The sequence below is a fragment of the Myotis lucifugus genome, unplaced genomic scaffold, assembly GCF_000147115.1.
Source record: "Myotis lucifugus unplaced genomic scaffold, Myoluc2.0 scaffold_21, whole genome shotgun sequence".
Taxonomy (NCBI): Eukaryota; Metazoa; Chordata; class Mammalia; order Chiroptera; family Vespertilionidae; genus Myotis; species Myotis lucifugus.
The window spans coordinates 8,590,805-8,611,108 of NW_005871069.1; the positions used below are offsets into that span (position 1 = coordinate 8,590,805).

Here is a 20,304-nt window from a genome sequence, read left to right on the forward strand (position 1 = left end):
TCAGGGGGTTGAGGAGCTCCCCCCTGTCACTCACAGAGTAGGGCTGATAGGGGAGTTGGGGCACCGCCCCCTGTCACACACCGAGTAGGGCGGATCAGGGGGTTGGGGCGCCGCCACTGTCACACTCAGGGCAGGGCCAATGGGGAGGTTATGGCTCTACCCCGTCACACACAAAGCAGGGCCCGTGGGGGTGGGGGTTGGGGCGCTGCCCTCTATCACCCACAGAGCAGGGCCGATCAGGGGGTTGGGGCGCTGCACCCTGTCACACACAGAGCAGGGCTGATCAGGGGGTTAGGGCACTGCACCCTGTCACACACAGAGCCGCAGGGCAATCAGGGCGTTGGGGAGCTCCCCCCTATCAGGCACAGAGCAGGGCTGATCAGGGGGTTGGGGCGCCTTCCCCTGTCACGAACAGAGCAGGGCGGACAGGGAGGTTGTGGCCCCGCCCCCTGTCACACACAGAGCCGCAGGGCAATCAGGGGGTTTGGGCGCTGCCCCCTGTCACGCTGATCCCGGTGCCGGGAGGCCTTGCTGCTCCGCTGATCCATGTGCTGGGATGCATATTACCCTTTTACTATATAGAATAGAGGCCTGGTGCACGGGTGGGGGCTGGCTGGTTTGCCCTAAAGGGTGTCCTGGATCAGGGTGGGGGTCCCCACTGGGGTGCCAGGCCAGTCTGGCTGAGGGGCTGAGGGCCGTTTTTAGGCTGGCGGGTGACTGAAGCTCCCAACCGCTCCTTTTTTTCTTTTCTTTTTTTTTTTATTCTGGGCCAGTTTTAGCTGAAAGCAGGTTTCTGGCCTTTGTTTACCTTCTGTATTTGATACAATGTTGAGGTCCGGCTAGCTGAAGCCCGGCTGACTAAAGCGGGTTTCTGGGGTTTGGTTTAGCTTCTATATTTGCAAAATAGTTGCTTAGAGTTGCAGCTGAGAGGCTGGTAACTCAGGCGGGGAACGTTGGAGTCTGCAGTCACTGGAGCAAGCAAGCCTCCCTGTTCGCTTCAGTGCATGGCTGCCGGCCGCCATCTTGGCTGGCAGTTAATTTGCATATCGCCCTGATTAGCCAATGGGAAGGGTAGCAGATGTATGGCTAATTACCTTGTTTCTCTTTTATTAGATAGGATATATATACTAGTAGCCCGGTGCACAAAAATTTGTGCACTCGTGGGGGGGGGTCCCCTCAGTTATTAAACATATATCGGCACAACACTGACCACATTGGTGGTGGTGGTGGTCTTGTCAGAATGTGTTATATTATGCAGATGAAAATCTATTTAAACAGATTTGATGTAGATATTTTCAAAGATGGAAGAATTGTCCCTGTCAACTATTTTAGTTGATTCATATCTTCACTAATTGTTATCATTGCAAAGTTTTCAGTCCCCATATGGATTGCTGGATATAATAGGTCATGCGCTGTCCCTGTCCTTTGTAACCTTTGTTACCTTAAGGACTCTAGTTTTCCATTTATATGTTTAAGTACCAACCTACCCGCTTAAAAATGTAAGCTTTTAACACTGCTCTCTCTGTTCTGTATCCTTCCGATGAAAAGTGGAGTTGGGTTGCAGCACAGGAGAGAAATTCAGAAGGGGAATATTGAAGTAATGACTGCAGTAGGAGAAGAGGGAATCTATTTCCCTGGCCACAGGCGCTGGCACCCTGGACCACAGGGCTGGCAGCTTCTCTGGGTGGCTGCAGCCTGGGACCTCGGGCGGGTGGCTTGTCCGTCTCCTGGGCTGCAGCCAGCCGCAGGTGCTGGCACCTGGACCAAAGGTGGGCGGCTTCTTCTTCTGGCGGCTTCTTCTTCTTCTGTGCTTCCAGGGAGGGCAGTCAGTTATGTGTATATGTGTGTGCATGCAAACATAGGCGTGTACACGTGTGTATGTGGAAATCTGCTGGGCAAGTCAAAACCATAGAAGAGTTGCCCCCTATCTCTTGAATCTTCCAGAGATATCCCCCACTTTTTTATTCTATCACTACTGGAGAGTCAGTATTTGCAGCCAGCCAGCCAGTGACTTTCTCAGTGTCTATTTCTGACTTCTTCTTTCCCTGTCTGTCTTCCAACCCCTAATCATATTTCCACATGGATGCATCATTTTTACTCCCAATATGCTGTATAGAGAAGGAGTCAGGATGCTGTCTTCCCATGAATAGTACTCAATAACAACCCAATTGCATTTTAGTTGGGCAATGCCCCTACCCACCCTTCAAATCCCTTCCACCATGCATTTCTGTTTCCCTTTTTGTTTGTTGGATTGTTCTGCTGCTCCTTCTCCTCACCCCACCACCCTTGGATTGTAATGTAAAATTCTTTTACCATGTCAAGAAATTATTAAAAATACAGGTACTTTGAAAAAAAATACAGATACTTCTCCGAACACCGGCCGGGGGGCGGGGGGGGGGGGGGGGGGGGGGGGGCAGGGAAAAAGGGGCCACCCAAAGGCACCTCTTTCCTGGCGGCCCTCCACCCCCAAATCGGCCCTCCACCTGAGTGTGCACCCCAATATGCAGGAGATGTGATGAGGCCCAGCCCTCTGTATTCAGAACCGGGCTCTGGCCATGTAGAAATGTCTCATTTATACCTCTGGCTACAGCCAGCTGCGCACAAAAGGTTAGGAGTCCTGAAGCCTGTCCTGCCAAGGAGAAAGGGTGCGGCCCTCTGTCCCCCCAGCGCCCGCATGCCCACGGCCTCAGGCGTAGAAGATGAGCTCGGGGATCTGCCCGCCCTGCACCCTGGTGTGGTTGGTGCTGTCGGAGGAACACTGGAACTGGAAGGTCACCTTCCCACACTGCACCTCCATCAGGCCCTCCTGCCCGAAGTAGCTGAGCTCGCTGCCATCCAGCATGGCGCTGGCCGTGTAGAAGGTGTCCTGCTCCACCTGCACCGAGTGCTCGAACCAGACTGGGAAGGTGCTGCTGGAGCCGTCGGACACAAACCTGGTCAGGTTCTGGGCGAGGACCACCCCCAGGTGCTTGAGCTCGATCTTCACACTGTACTCAGCTTTCCTGGAGCTGGACCCATACAGGCCCAGCCCCGCCACAAACACCCTCCTGTCCGCCGCAAACTGGATGCTGTCACAGCACCCCCAGTAGCGCCACTGGTTGCTGCGGTAGGCCGAGGACTGGAAGCGGTGGCACCTCTGCGGGGCCAGGCCTCGCCTCTTGGTCAGCGAGAAGTCAAGCAGGGGCTTGTTGGCCACCGTGTACCACAGGAAGATGTTGTGGGTCTCCTCCAGCATCAGGATGTCCGACTGGGCAGCGCCGGTGGCAAACTCCTCCAGGGTCATGGTCGGAATATGGACCAGGTAGAGGGCCGGCCCCAGGACGTGCCTCTTGTTGTGTGGGGTACTGGGCAGGCCCTGCCGCTTGCACTCGGCCTCGGCCCAGTTGAGCACGGCCTCGAAGACCACCGCCTCCTTGGTGTTGAGGGCCTCCCGGGTGACGACGACCTCCAGGGTCTGCCAGTCGATCTCGCAGAAGCCCTTGGACCGTAGGGCCATCTCTGCCTGCACATCAATGACCTCCTAGCAGCGCTGGGTCAGCTTGGGCTCCTCAAACAGCCGGCTCTGCAACAGCAGGACACAGGCGTTCTTGGCTTCCAGGCTCGTCTCCAGGAAGTGCACGCAGGCTTTCGCCGGCGGCCGCTTCTTCCCTGCCCTGCCGGCTTCTCTGATCACCGGCAGGGGGGTGGGCAAAGGTGGCCCCGGTTCTCTGATCACGGGCCGCCTTTGCCCTGCTCCCCGGCTCTTGCCTGCCGCCTGGGTTTCTGATCACCGTCAGCGGCAGGCGGCTTCTTCCGTCCTTCCCCTTTCGCCTCCCAGCATTGTGCCTATGTATGCAAATTAACTGCCATCTTTGTTGGCAGTTAACTGCCATCTTTGTTGGCAGTTAATTTGCATATCGCCCTGATTAGCCAATGGGAAGTGTAGCGAAGGTACAGTCAATTACCATGTTTGTCTATTATTAGATAGGATATATAATCTCCTATATAATAAAGAGGTAATATGCAAATTGACTGTTACATCCTCGCACAAGATGGCCACCCCCATGTGGTCACAAGATGGCCACCACAAGATGGCTGGCAGGGGAGGGCAGTTGGGGGCAATCAGGCCTGCAAGGGAGGGAAGTTGGGGGCAATCAGGCAGGCAGAGAGGCGAGCAGTTGGGAACCAGCAGTCCCAGATTGTGAGAGGGATGTCTGACTGCCAGTTTAGGCCCGATCCCTGTGGGATCGGGCCTAACCCGGCAGTTGGACACCCCCCGAGGCATCCCAGATTGTAGAGGGTGCAGGCTGGGCTGAGAGACACCCCCCCAGTGCACAAATTTTGTGCACCAGGCCTCATATATATATATATATATATATATATATATATATATATATATATATGTGTGTGTGTGTGTGTGTGTGTGTGTGTGTGTGTGTCCGCTGCAAACACACTCTCTCGTCACCCATAGGCTGCTTATATGAGACAGTGTCCCATAAGAGTAAAATGGAGCTGGAAAATCTCTATCACCTAGTAGCCATTGTAAAGTCAGAGTGCAGCACATCACTCACATGTATGGTGATGCTGCTATAAACACACCTACAGCTGCCAGTCAGATAAAAGCATAGACATACAATTATGTGCACTACATAATATTGATGATGATAGTAAAAGACTACATTACTGGTTTGGAGCTACTATTCTGTACTCTTTATTGTTATTTTAGGGTGTGCTCTTTCTATTTATGAAGGAAGTTTGCTGTGAAAGGTGCGCTATGCTACATTGGCCAAGCTGTCTATGTTGTGCTCACCGTGGCTCTTGGTTTCATCGATTTCTCTTGTGCTCAATGTAATCTCATGCTGTTTTGTACAGTAACATGTTTATACTATAGGCTTGTTCCTTGTAATAGAGGCCTGCTGTCTGAGATCAAGAGGCAATCCCATACTGCCTGGGTGTGTAGTAGGCTAGAGCATCTGGGTGTGTGTACTGCAATGCACTCTGCAGTGTTCGCACAAGGATGAAATCACCTAGTAACGCACTTCTCAGAATGCATCCTGATCATTACACAGCACATGACTATATATATATGTGCACTGGGATCACATATATATATGCACTGGGATCACAGGGGACGGGATTAAGAAATCTATATTTGTAAAAAGCTGCTCAGGGCCCTACAGCATGGTTGTACTACCTGCTTTATAATTTTTAAGGGACTCAGCATCTCTCTCTGTGACTATTACACACCAGTGGGCAGGATCAAGTGGGGCTGGGGTTCAAGCAGGATTATTTGCTTTATTGCTGAGCCTCTGTTTTCTCATCCATAAACAGGAATAGCAAGAGCACCTGCTTTTCTTAAAAATGAGGCCTAAATTCTCTGGGAGAAGCCAGGCTGGTAAGTGCTCAATAAGTAGGAAGCATGGTTATTACTATCATATTAAAAATAGCTAATAATTAGTAGTTGTTATTATTATAGTACATGTAAAATATTTTATGCAGGAATTTAAGTTCATTTAAAAAAGGATCTTAAATGCCACAGAAAAGAAACCCCTGATTCACCAGATCAGAGAAAAAGAGCATGCAAGTCATTTGCCAATTCTGTTCAAAGAAGCCTCAAAGCAAAACAGAGCCCCTGCTCTGGCTTCACACATCCCTGAAAGGGAGCGTGCTCTGCCAGTGCCACACCTGCCCAGTAATCACACCGTCCTTCTGTTCAATGAAAGAATGACTATACAAACAAATCAGAAGCTGAAAAAATGATGCAGCAATATGTTAAAACAGACACTACTTCAATACAAACACATTTGAAGTTTTCACATTAACTTTTTTCTTTAATTACTTTAATATAAAAGATAGCAATATTCCATATTTTAAATGATATACTAGTAACAACAGTATTAAAACCCTCTAATAAGTATTTAATTAATATAAATTTATTGAAGGGTATCAATGACTACCAAATTAATAATACCAAGTCTTTACTGATGTCTTTTGCATATTTGGAGGTAGGTAGAGAAAATATCAGATAGGAATATGGACGTTTTATTTTTTTTAATATATTTTATTGATTTTTTACAGAGAGGAAGGGAGAGGGATAGAGAGTTAGAAACATCGATGAGAGAGAAACATCGATCAGCTGCCTCCTGCACACCCCCTATTGGGGATGTGCCCGCAACCAAGGTACATGCCCTTGACCGGAATTGAACCTGGGACCCTTGAGTCCACAGGCTGACGCTCTATCCACTGAGCCAAACCGGTTAGGGCAGGAATATGGATGTTTTAAAGCTACATTTTTTCCAGCCTTTATCTTTTTATTAAATCTTGTGTCTGTTAGAAGATTTACTCAAGATGGTTGTAAAGATATTCAGCTAAAATCACACTTCAAATGCCAGATGGGTTTTGGCCCCATTTGACATCAGCAAAGCTATTGATTGACACATATAGAAACTCTTAGGTTTTCAGGTTTTTTAGAGTCTCTGAGCTGAATAGTTTGGCCTTGTAAACCGTTTTTTTTTTGGCCTTCAGTGTGTTATACATAATTCCTAATTAGGTGAAAGGGCACGCTGTGGTAGGTGGTATGATGGGAATTGTCAATAATTAAATAACACACGAGAAAAATTGGGATGTATGCCTTAGTATCATGAGAGCACTCTAATGCTTTGAATTTTCTCCATGTGATTTTTAACATATTTCAGACTGAGCAGTCATTGCATTTGTAATGATACTGACAGTTCATTTGAAACATTTCTGGTGCTTTCAAAGTTAACATGATTGGAATAAAACTGCAAAAGAATACTCAGCCTTTGCAATCTTGTTCTAATTAGTGTATTTACAAAGTCCAACACTCAGTGAAAAGTGAATTGAAAAATCAGCCAAGACCAGGGATTTGGCATCCAGGCTTCCCCAGGTTAATGGGCAGAATTAGATGATGCAAGAAAATTCTGTGACATTATCAGTGCCCATTAAAATTCTTTTCAAGGGAATTTGGAATGTAGAAAATATAAATTTAAAAGGTGTTTTTTATGTATTTCTTAGAAAGACAATTATATTTTTCTCTAGCTATCAATCCATGATTCCACAAAGTCCATCCTTTTTGCCAATGTCTTGTCTAACTCATGTCAACATCTGTGAATCAGTTTGTCTTTTCTGATATTTTAAAAAGGTTCTAACTGGTGTGAGATGGTATCTCATTGTTATTTTGATTTGCATCCCTAAACCACAAGTGCTGCCGAGGATGTGAAGAAAAAGAAACCCTCGTGCACTGCTGGTGGGAATGCAGACTGGTGCAGCCACTGTGGAAGACAGTATGGAGTTTCCTCAAAAAAAAATTAAAAATGGAACTCCCATTTGACCCAGTGATCCCACTTCTAGACCTATGTCCCAAGAAACCAGAAACACCAATCAGAAAGGATATTATGCACCCTTATGTTTACAGCAGCACAATTTACAATAACTAAGATTTGGAAACAGCCTAAGTGCCTATCAACAGATGAATGGATTAAAAAACTGGTACATCTACACAATGGAATACTATGCTGCTGTAAAAAAGAAGGAACTTTTACCATTTGCAACAGTATGAATGGAACTGGAGAGCATTATGCTAAGTGAAATAAGCTAGGCAGAGAAAGATAAATATCACATGATCTCACTTATATATGGGATATAATGATCAACATAATTTGATGAATAAAAATAGATCCAGAGACAAATGGCAGGGGAGGGGGTGGTTAGAGAGCAACCAAAGGACTTGTATGCATGCATATTAGCATAACCAATGGACACAGACACTGGGGTGGTGGGGGCTTGCCCAAGATAGGAATCGCTGGGGAGGGGGAGTGTCAATCGGGGGAAAAGGAGACATATATAAAACTTCAGACAATAAAAAAAGGTTCTAAATTCTTTAGGCCTTCAACAAGCTGAAGAAGTACACATGCCAACTCTTTGCATCTTAAAGAACTTCAGGCAAGCTATTCTGTTCTTGAATGATCTTCAAAGGAGGTCAAATTTGGGACTGAGTAGGTGAACTTGGCCAGTGCAGTATGCACTGTCATAACCTCACAGCATTGTCCTGGAACCTCACGCAGCAGGAGAATCTTAGGGTGAGCCTGTACACTTTGGTGCAGGAGATGTGGGGTGGGGCCCAGGAATCTGCTGCACTGGTGGTTCCAGTGCAGGAGGCCTTTGGACCACACTTTGAGAAACAACTATTTGCAGCTTCTTTCTGTTTTCCTTCACTGCTAGGTGCACCACTGACAGGGCGATTTATTACTTTGTGGGTCACTGGAATGAGATGCACACAGACATTTGTGGAATGTCATCAATGGTATTTTCATGGAGGCCCATCATGGAATGAAAATATGCACACGTGGTAACTAGCACAAGGTTTTAATGCAACCCCAGGCATCCCTGTCTTGATTACTGGAGTTTTAAAACACATCCTGCTGTCTGATAAGGTAAGCCTTCTTCTTTATGTGTGTCCTGCTTCTTGTATAATCTTTGTGTGTGCTATTTATTCTTCTCTTATGTTGATATATAATTCCCATAAAATAAAATCTATAATTTTAAAGTGTACAATTCAGGTATGTTTAGTATTTTCAAGGTTCACACCACCATTTATCACTAAATACTTCCAGAATATTATAATCCCCCCAATAAATTCTGGACTGTTTAGCAGTAACTTCCCATTGCTCCTTCCCCTAGGCAACCACTAATCAACTTCCAATCTCTATGGATTTACCTAGTCTGGAAATTTCATATAAATGGAATCAGGCAATATGTGGCCTTTGTGACTGGCTTATTTCATTTAGCTTAGTGTTTTCTTTTCTTTTTATTTTTTTATGTTTTTTAATTCTTTATTGTTTAAAGTATTACATATGTCTCCTTGCCCGCCCCCCCCCCATTGGCCTCTCCCCAGCCGTTCCCAGCCCCCAGCACATGCCTCACCCCGCTACTGTCTGTGTCCATTGGCTATGCTTATATGCATGCATACAAGTCCTTGGTTGCTCTCTTACCCAACCCCTCCTCTGCCTTCCCTCTGAGGTTGGACAGTCAAGCTTAGTGTTTTCAAGGTCCATCCATGTAGCAGTATGTGTCAGTACTTCATTCCTTTTTATGGCCGAATAATATTTCATTTATGGATAGACCACATTCAGTTTATCTACTCATTATGTAAATTTGGGTTGATTCCATCTTTTGGCTACTGTGAGTAATGCTGCTGTGAAGACTCGTGTACAAGTCTGTGTGGACATAGGTTTTCACTTATCTTGGGTATGTACCTAGGAGTGGAATTGCTGGGTAATATGATAACTTATGTTTAATTTTGGGAGGACCATCCAAACTGTTTTCCACAGCATTTGCACCATTTTGCATTCCCACTAGAAATGTATGAAATTTTCAATTTCTTCACATCCTCTCCAGGACTCCTATTGTTTGTCTTCTTTTATTAAAGCTGTGCCAGTGGGTGTGTAGTGGAATCCTATTGCAGTTTTGATTTACTTCACCTTATGATTGATGGTCTTGAATATCTTCTCATATGCTGATTGACCATTTGTACGTATTTGGAGAAACGTTACTCAAATTCTTTGCACATTTTTAATGCAGTTATTTGTCTTTTGATTGTTAGAGTTCTTTTTATATTCTGACTACTAGACCCTTATTAGATATATGATTTGCAAATATTTTATTCCATTTTGTGCATTGTCTTCACTTTCTCAACAGTGTCCTTTGAGGCACGAAAGTGTTTAATTCAGATGAAGTTCAGTTTATCTGATTTTCCTTAGGCCTCGTGTGCTTTAGCTGTCTTTAAGAAACTGCTGCCTAAGTTAAAGTCACAAAGTTTACACCTGTATTCTCTTCTAAGCATTTTATAGTCTCAACTCTCACATTTAGATTGTTGATCCATTTTGAGTTAATTTTTGGGTAAGAGATGAGGTAAGGGTCCCAATTTATAGATTTTCTGTGGGCACATGCCTGGGTTAGGGATTGATCCCCAGTAGGGGGCATGTAGGAGGCAGCAGATAGATGATTCTCATCATTGATGCTTCTATCTCTCTCTCCCTCTCCTTCTCTCTCTCTGAAATCAATAAAAACATATTTTAAAAATATGTTGAAATTTTTATTGGGATTTCACTGAATCTGTAGATCAAAATGTTGGGAAGTATTGTCATCTTACCATTACTAAGTTTTCATCTAGGAGCATGGGTCATTTTACCCAATTGTCTAAAATCATTTGTTGAAAAGACTATTATTTCTTCATTGAGTTGTCTTAGCATCCTTGTCACAATAACTGGTAGTAGACACATGGGTCTGCTAGTATTTCTGGACTCTCAGTGCTTTTCCACTGACCTATATGTCTGTCACGGTGCCAATAACACATTGTCTTCATTACTGTAGTTTTGTAGTAAGTCTTGAAATTGAAAAGTGTGACCCCCACCTACCTTTTTTTTTTTAAATTAACAATTGTTTTAGCTGGCTATTCAGGGTCCCTTGCACTTCCACATAGATGTTAAATTTCTCTTAAAAAAGCAGTTGATGCTTTGGTGAGTGTGGCTCAGTGGTTGAATGTCGACCTATGAACCAGGAAGTCACAGTTCGATTTCTTGTCAGGGCACATGCCTGGGTTAGGGCTCGATCACCAGTAGGGGGCATGTAGGAGGCAACAGATAGATGATTCTCATCATTGATGCTTCTATCTCTCTCTCTCCCTCTCCTTCTCTCTCTCTGAAATCAATAAAAACATATTTTAATAATATGTTGAAATTTTGATTGGGATTTCACTGAATCTGTAGATCAAAATGTTGGGAAGTATTGTCATCTTACCATCACTAAGTTTTCATCTAGGAGCATGGGTCATTTTCCATTTATTTAAATTCTTCTTTCTTCCAACAATGTTTTATAGCTTTCAGTAATATAAGCACTTCTTTTGTTAAATTTATTCCTAAGTGTTATATTCTTCTTGATGCTAATGTAAATTAAATTGTTTTCTTTATTTCCTCTTTGGATTGTTTATTGCTAGTGTGTAGAAACATAACCTATCTTTGTACATTGATATTTTTTCTATTAATCTTGCTAAACTCATTTATTAGTTCTAATGGGTGTTATTTTATAATCATCTTGTCAGGGTCTCCAAAGAAAACTATTGAAATTTCTATTGCAATTGGCTTGAATACAGACAATTTGGAGTTGAATTGACACTTTGCAAGGTTTAAATTTTCTTATAAGATATCTCCCTATTTCTTTAGGTCACCTTTAAAGCGTTTCAGTTCCATTTTAATTTTCTATGTACAAATCTTGCACATGTATACTTGATTTTATTCCTAAGTAGTTTTAATTTTTTCTTGATATTACAAATGTGTCTTTAAAAATAATACTCTAAAATGGTTTTTGTTGCTGTATAATGTACAGTTGCCTTTTACATATTGTTTTTATACTGTAGTCAGTTACCTTTCTAAACTTTCCCATTGTGTTTAGTAATTTTTCTATAGGTTTTTTATTGCTTAAAATATTACAAAGAATAGTACATTTGTTTCCTTTTTCCCCCCTTGACCTTCCCTCAGCCTCCCCTACCCCCCAGGGTCTTGTGTCCATTGGTGATGCTTATATGCATGCATACAAGTCCTTTGGTTAATCTCTTATCGCCCCCTCCCCGCAAACCCTCCCCGGCCTTCCTGCTGTAGTTTGACAGTCTGTTTAATGCTGCTCTGCCTCTGTATCTATTTTTGTTCATCAGTTTATAATGGTCTTTATTATATATAAATGAGTGAGATCACGTGGTATTTTTCTTTCACTGACTGGCTTATTTCGCTTAGCATAATACTCTCCAGTCCCATCCATGCTGTTGCAAATGGTAAGAATTCTTTCTTTTTGACAGCAGCATAGTATTCCATGTGTATATGTACCACAGTTTTCTAATCCATTCGTCCGTTGATGGGCACTTAGGCTGTTTCCAAATCTTAGCTATGGTAATTTGTGCTGCTATGAACATAGGGATGCATATATCCTTTCTGATTGGTGTTTCTGGTTTCTTGGGATATATTCCTAGAAGTGGGATCACAGGGTCAAATGGGAGTTCCATTTTTAGTTTTTTGAGAAAACTCCATACTGTCTTCCATAGTGGCTGCACCAGTCTGCATTCCCACCAGCAGTGCACAAGTGTTCCTTTTTCTCAGCATCCTCTCCAGCACTTGTTGTTTGTTGATTTGTTGATAGCCATTCTGACAGGTGTGAGATGCTACCTAATTGTTGTTTTGATTTGCATCTCTCAGATGATTAGTGACTTTGAGCATGTTTTCATATGTCTCTTGGCTTTCTGAATGTTCTCTTTTAAAAAGTGTCTATTTAGGTCCTTTGCCCATTTTTTGTTTGGATTGTTTATCTTCCTTTTGTTAAGTTGTATGAGTTCCCTGAAATGTTGGAGATTAAACCCTTATTGGTGATAACATTGGCAAATATGTTCTCCCATGCAGTGGGCTTTCTTGTTGTTTTGTTGATGGTTTCTTTTGCTGTGCAGAAGCTTTTTATTTTGATGTAGTCCCATTTGTTCATTTTCTCTCTAGTTTCCAATGCCCTAGGAACTGTATCGGTGAAGAAATTGCTTCGGCATATGTCTGAGATTTTGTTGCCTTTGGATTCCTCTAGTATTTTTATGGTTTCCTGTCTTACATTTAAGTCCTTTATCAATTTTGAGTTTATTTTTGTGTATGGTGTAAGTTGGTGGTCTAGTTTCATTTTTTTGCATGTATCTGTCCAATTTTCCCAACACCATTTATTGAAGAGACTGTCTTGACTCCATTGTATGTTCTTGCCTCCTTTGTCAAATATTAATTGAGCATATTGGTTCGGGTCGATTTATGGGTTCTCTATTCTATTCCATTGATCTATATGTCTGTTCTTGTGCCAGTACCAGGCAGTTTTGAGAACAGTGGCTTTGTAATACAGCTTGATATCTGGTATTGAGATCCCACCTACTTTGTTCTTCTTCTCAGGATCTCTGCAGCTATTCGGGGTCTTTTTTTTTATTCCAGATGAATTTTTGGAGAGTTTGTTCTAGGTCTGTGAAATATGCCGTTGGTATTTTAATGGGAAGTGCGTTGAATTTATAGATTGCTTTGGGTAGTATGAACATTTTAATGATGTTGATTCTACCAATCCATGAACACGGTATGTTCTTCCATTTGTTTATGTCTTCCTCTATCTCTTTTTTCAACGTTCCATAGTTTTCTGAGTAGAGGTCTTTTACCTCTTTAGTTAAGTTTATTCCCAGGTAGCTTAATTTTTTTGGTGTGATGGCAAATGGGATTGCTTTTTTAGTCTCTCTTTCTGTGAGTTCATTATTGGTGTATAGAAATGCCATAGATTTCTTGGCATTAATTTTGTATCTTTCTACATTGCCGAATTCATTTTTTAAGTCTAATAGTTTTTTGATGGAGTCTTTAGGGTTTTTTATGTACAATATCATGTCATGTGCGAATAAGGACAGTTTTACTTCTTCATTTCCAATTTGGATGCCTTTTATTTCTCCTTCTTGTCTAATTGCAATGGCTAATGCTTCCAGTACTATGTTGAACAGGAGTGGTGAGAGTGGGCATCCCTGTCTTGTTCCTGTTCTTAGGGGAAATGGTTTTAGTTTTTGCCCATTGAGTATGATGTTGGCTGTGGGTTTGTCATATATGGCTTTTATTATGTTGAGGTATGATCCTTCTATTCCCACTTTGCTGAGAGTTTTTATCAAAAATGGGTGTTGGATTTTGTCAAATGCTTTTTCTGCATCAATTGATATGACTATGTGGTTTTTTTCTCTCAATTTGTTTATGTGATGTATCACGTTTATTGATTTGCGGATATTGTACCATCCTTGCATCCCTGGGATAAATCCTATTTGGTCACGGTGTATGATCTCTCTGATGTACTGCTGGATCCGATTTGCTAGGATTTTGCTGAGGATTTTGGCATCTATGTTCATGAGGGATATTGGCCTGTAATTCTCTTTCATTGTGTTGTCTTTACCTGGTTTTGGTATTAGGGTGATGCTGGCTTCATAGAATGAGCTTGGAAGTGTTCCTTCCTCTTGAATTTTTTGTAGTAGTCTGAAGAGGATAGGTTTTAGTTCTTCCTTGAATGTTTGGTAAAACTCCCCTGTGAAGCCGTCTGGTCCTGGGCTTTTGTTTGCTGGAAGCTTTTTGATGACTGCTTCAATTTCTTCCATAGTTATTGGTCTATTGAGATTTTTAGATTCTTCCTGATTGAGTTTTGGAAGGTTGTATTTTTCTAGGAATATCTACATTTCCTCTAGGTTGTCTAGTTTGTTGGAGTAGAGTTGTTCAAAGTATTTTTTAACAATCCTTTGTATTTCTGTGGGGTCTGTTGTTATTTCTCCTCTTTCATTTCTGATTTTGTTATTTGGGTCCTCTCTCTTTGCTTCTTGGTGAGCCTGGCTAGAGGTTCATCAATCTTGTTTATCCTTTCAAAGAACCAGCTCTTGGTTTTGTTGATCTTTTGCATTGTTTTTTTGGTCTCTATGTCGTTTATCTCCGCTCTGATCTTTATTATTTCCTTCCTTCTGCTTACACTGGGCTTTTCTTATTGCTCTCTTTCTAACTCTTTGAGTTGTAGGGTTAGGTAATTTATTATCATTGTTTCTTGTTTTTTTGCAGTAGGCTTGTAGAGCTATGAACTTCCCTCTCAAGATTGCTTTCGCTGTGTCCCACAGGTTTTGGATTGTTGTGTTTTCATTGTCGTTTGTTGCCATGATGTTTTTTATTTCTTCTTTGATCTCTCTGGTAACCCAGTCATTGTTTAATAGCATGCTATTTAGTCTCCATGTGTTTGATTTTTTTGGATTGTTTTCATTGTAGTTGATTTCCAGTTTTATGCCATTGTGATCTGAGAAGATGCTTGATATGATTTCTATATTCTTGAATTTGAAGAGACTTTGCCTGTGACCCAATATATGATCTATCTTTGAAAATGACCCATGTGCACTTGAGATGAATGTATATTCTGTGGCTTTTGGGTGAAATGTTCTGAAGATGTCAATTAATTCCATCTGATCTAGTGAGTTATTTAGGATTGATGTTTCTTTGCTGGTTTTTTGTTTAGAGGATTTGTCCAATGGTGATAGTTGTGTATTAAAGTCCCTTACTATGATTGTATTGCTGTCAATCTCTCCCTTGATATCCTCCAGAAGTTTTTTTTTTATGTATTTGGGTGCTCCTATATTGGGTGCGTATAAGTTTACCAGAGTTATTTCTTCTTGTTGGATTGCTCCCTTTAGTATTATGAAGTGGCCTTCCTTATCTCTTTTTATGTCCTTCACTTTGAGATCTAATTTGTCAGATATAAGTATTGCTACCCCAGCTTTTTTTTCATTTCTATTCACCTGAAAAACCTTTTTCCATCCCTTCACCATCAGTCTGTGTGCATCTTTTTTTCTGAGGTGGGTTTCTTGTAGACAGCAGATATATGGGTCATGTTTTCTCTATAGGTTCTTTGAGTTCCCATTATTTAAAGATTAAATCTGGGCATTTGAGGACTGAAACAAGGGAAAGAGCCAAAGATGATATCAGTCTAAGTAAAATGTAGTTTGCCGATGGTATCACACTGAACTTTAAACACAGTCAGCTGTGTAACAATATGGTCCATGCTATTGAAACCTCCCTCTCTATTGGTTCTTTCATTGATCATGAGCTTGAATATAATCAATAGATGCAAAGGCTTATCTTCACCATGGGTGGAGATGGAGCCCATAGAGGGCTGAACAGGAAGAAATGAAGCATTAGTGACATTGGAGCTTCTCCCAGTTAAAGTTGCAGGGGCACAGTGAATGGTGTTGGATGGGAAGTTTCCTGGTGCCATGCAACAGGGGACTCATTTTCTGTTTGTACTCAACCAGGAAGAGATTCGTCCTCAAAGCAGTTAAAGATCCTTATCTTCAGGTGCAGCAATTTCAGGGGCCATAGACACCAGCCATGGGTGATTTTGTGTAAGGAGACATCATCCTTCCCTCCTCAAGCCAAGACCCAGAACTCCTGAATCTGGAATCAGGACCTGGAAGGAAGGGTGGGGCACTGCCTTGCACAGCTCCAGGATACACTGTCCGTATAGCATTCCGGAATTGCTATTTATTGGGCACTTACTCTGGGCACACTATCCTAAGCACTGCCCTCTAAGAGTTTATTTAATCCTCCACACAACTCTCTAAATTCTTATTATTCCTGTTTGGATGATTAGGAACATGAAACTTGGAGAGATGGAACGGGGTAAAAGTCACCGGCAGTGCGAAAGCAGAGCCCCAGCCCGCAGCTCTCAGGACCTCAGCTCTGTTATGCTATCTGTGCCTTCCCAGCCCACAACAGAGAACATGCGACAACATATGCTCCAGAGAGAAGAAAGAGAGAATCTGGAGATTCTCTCTAAATCTGGTCTTGGCTCCTTTTATTTATCTTTTTACTTATCAATCTTTCCAATAAATGACTTTAAATTGTATTTTTTAATTTTTTCTGTTTTGCTTAGGCTCTCTCAAAGGGGTTTCTATGACCTTGGTCAAGATGTTATATATGTGAGCTGAAGGTCAAGGGTGGAATTCCTCTCTATCTCTGTAGCCCTGTGCAGGGCTTGGCAATGGTTGAGCCTGACAATATTTATTAGAAGAATGAGTTACCAATTTTCACAGGGTGACTTCTGAGATAAAACTAGCTTACATTTATTAACAGTTTACTGCCAGAGATCATTGGTATTTAAAATGCAATAAGCCATTTAATCATCACAACAACCTCATGAACTGGGTGCATTATGATTCCCACTTCAGAGTCAAGGAGGCTATGTCTCAGGGAAGTCAGGTCCTTGCCTGAGTTCCCAGCATATTACGTGGGGGCTAAGCCAGAATTGAACTTGCACAATTGAATCCAAACCTGTCTCTTAGCCTCTACATGTGGGCACAAACTGTATGACTCTGTGTGGCCTGAATCTGCATCTTCAACACGTCAACCAGCCACTGCTTGGAGACCTACAGTGATGATGTCTCAGTGCAGCACTGCTCCTGCCTCTCCCCTTCCACCCTGGCTGCTCTGCTCCCGGCCCCTTCTCTACCACACTGAACTGAGTGAAGCTTCTTGAGGAAGAACCTCTCCAATCCTTCCCTGTACATCCTTCTTGGTGGTGCTGTTTCCTTGGAAATGTCAGGCCACATTTTTCTGAGTGGAAAAAACTTTTCAAAATCTGGTGTATCCCACTGAATTGAAAATGTTACTGGTTGTAAGATTGACCTTTATTTTACATACACTTGAGAAAGAAAAATTCTGCCAGTTAAACTTTGACTTAATGCTTTCTTTTCACTTGGAATTTTTAGTTCATTGTCATTGGAAGAATCTTTAACAGAGTTTATCATTTATTACTCTTGTGCATAAAGCATAAGAGAAATAAGTTGTTTAAGTGAGTGTAAAACTTGTTCACAGAGTTTGACTGAATAATTTTTGACTCAGTTGAAGATGTCTACGGTTTTTCAAATAATATTGTTCTCTGTGTCATTAAAACTGTTGAGGTTGCAGCATTTCTAACAAGAGCACTCCACTGTTATCTCTGGGGCTCTCTTCCAGACAGGACACTCATTCTGCAAATTGTGATGCTGGTATTGTCTTGCTTGGTGTGTCATGGTCAGCCACCTTGCATGTATCAGGAACAAAGTGAAAGCTACATCTCTGTGTGCACATCTTCTCTTTTTGGAAATGGTAAAGCATTTGGTGGTTGTTCTGCAAGAAGATGCAGCTATTCCTACTATGACAGGCATTTGCTTTACACAGATGTCATTTTTATATTCTGTTACCTCTTTTTGCATGTACAATAACTTTTCACTTCAATGCCAGATCATAATGTAATCTGTTGAAGACATTTTAAGTGGCAATTAAATGCAACACGTGTCATTCCAATAATGCACAAACCTCAAGAGTGATGACAAATGAATGAACAGCCATGACCAAGCTCACACAAGCACGGCAGTGACAGCTGCACCCCCACTGCCCTCTGCTGACCAGGATGGAGAGTTGCTATTCCTTCTCAGAGAGCTCCCTGAGGGCAGGCAGTATGCCTCATTCCTCTCTCTTCCCCTAGTTCCTGGAAATGGGGGAAATGATTTTTGAGTGAATAGATGAATTGAGACACACTGTAGCTAGTGAGAGTGATGGCATAGAAGGATTCAGGAAAACACTAAAAATCAGTGTAAGAGCTCAAATCACAGAAGGCTGAGGTAAGGTAGCTTAGGGGCAAAGTGCCCACCTCGCCAAAAGTAGACCATGAAAATATCACAGCTTCATGTCACAGGAAACAGTTGTAAATGATAGAATATCAGACCTGAGAGGGTTCTAAGAGACCTTGTTCAATCTCCAATAGCTAATTTATGGAGAAGCCAAGAGTCAAACTTGAGGGTTCAACCATGATGCTCACTGCATTGCCTCTTGCTAGGATGGGCTGCCTTGTGCAGCACGGAGCTCCCTGACACTTGAGGTTTAGAATCAGAAGCAGGAGAATTGGAAACCAGACCCTGGTCCACCTTTGCAGTAGAAAAGCATGCTGTGAGATGGCCAACACTGAGGAGATTTGTCCAATAGCCTTAGTTCACCCTGGGTGTTTTATGGATGAGGAAATGAGGGCCTCACATCGCCTCCTTTAGGAAGCCTCTCCTCTGAACACTCCTCCATTTCCTAAGCACTTGCCACTGTGCTAGTGGTCTCCCTGTTCTTCTGCCACCACCTGTCAGCTATTTGTGTCTGAATTTATCTCCCTGACCACATAAGCTTCAGTAAAGATACCATCTCCTTAGAGTGGCCACAGGGAGGGTCGACTTTGAACCACTTCTGTAGCTTTGGAATACTGGGAAAGTTACTTACATCTGTGTCTCAGCTTTCCCATTTGTAAAATGAAGATGATTCCAATAATACCTCCCCCAACTGTGGTTGAGAGGAGTAAATGACACAAGGAATGTGAAAATATCTAGAAGAGTACATAGCAAGTGGTGAATTCTTAATAGCTGTCAACTTTGTGCTGTCCTTCTCCTCATTATCATCATCACTACCATCATTTAGGCCTTCTCCATTATGGGAAACATGTTTGTGAGTTAAATGAGCTTGTGTCTGTATAGTGGACGCTTGTTTGTTTCTACAGCACCCCTTCATGAGTGCTCCATTCATTTGTGAATTCACTCCTCTCCAATGGTTAGCCCCGGGGTCCTGTTGGCCTCTACCCTAGTCTATGACCTTGGTGCATTCCAACCTGTGCATCACCTTCTCAGCCTGTGATTCATTCCTCGGTGATCACATGAATGAGGTCTGGACAATCAGAAATAACAAGACTTAATTCTAGATCTTTGCCCTCTTTTGCCTCAAGGACCTCAAGCTGAGAGGGGGAGTGCTGACACCTCTCCAGCCCTTGCTCACACAGGAAGGGGAGCCTTCCTGAGACCAGACCAGTGCAGAGGGCTGGGTCCCATAGAGAAAGTCAGAGAAATCGGTGCCCGTGACATAATTTAACCTCTGTGTTAAGTTTCACTTGAAGGTAAATTTACTCTTTGCCTTTTTAATTAGTGAGAAAAATATTCTCGTTATGCTTAAGCCAACTTGGACAAGGTTATACCAAACTTGTGTAACATACACATTTCCATATATTTCTAATTTAATTTTTAAAAATAACTTATTCTACAAATGTAAAATACAGCAGTTGATGCTGAAATCACAGGATACTTGCTTTTGACTAGCTTATACATATCACTCCCTAACTCCACATCTTCCTTCTGAAAACTGGGTTATCTGCCTCCCTTCACATCCCCCACACAGTCTGAGCTGCAACCAAGCTGTCTCATGCCAGCACTGTCATCTGATGGCCACTTAGTGTCTGACTGCTTCCCCAGGAGGGAGTTATTGTCCCCTCTCCCTGTGTATCTCCTTTCATTTATCATCAGCTCAGCTCAATCCAGGTCATTTCCTTCTGACCCACACATGTTGCCCTCTCTTCACTCCCTTCAGGAAATCTTCCTCTCCAAACCCTCACATGGTCCCTTCTGTTTCTCTGCCCAGTCATGTATCTCTCCTTGCCCCAAAGAAGCCCCTCTCTCCTCATGACTGAGCGACTTTCAAAATGCCAGTGGTGTTGGCAGAGCTGTGATCTGTTTTAGGAGCTCAGGTCACCTCCCAGTCCTGGGCTCTACCCTCCTTGTCTCATAGATATTGATACCCTGAGGGTAAATGAGCCATCTGTACCTCCCTTCCAGGGCTAACAGAGACCTGACCCAGAGGAGGCCCTCAGAGAGCCCCTCTCCCCCAAAAAAAGAGTTTCTTGAGG

General features: G+C 42.7%; 1 protein-coding gene across 1 annotated transcript in view; it reads right to left on the reverse strand.

Annotated features, from left to right (window-relative positions):
- Positions 1–2,683: 2,683 nt before the first annotated feature.
- The window catches only part of LOC102439939 (BTB/POZ domain-containing protein 6-like), a 28,777-nt gene continuing 11,156 nt past the window's right edge, over positions 2,684–20,304 (reverse strand). Inside the window, 1 exon segment of the mRNA XM_014453215.2 lies at positions 2,684–3,665. Coding sequence (XP_014308701.1) covers positions 2,687–3,665 — 979 coding nt within the window. The 3' untranslated portion in view covers positions 2,684–2,686.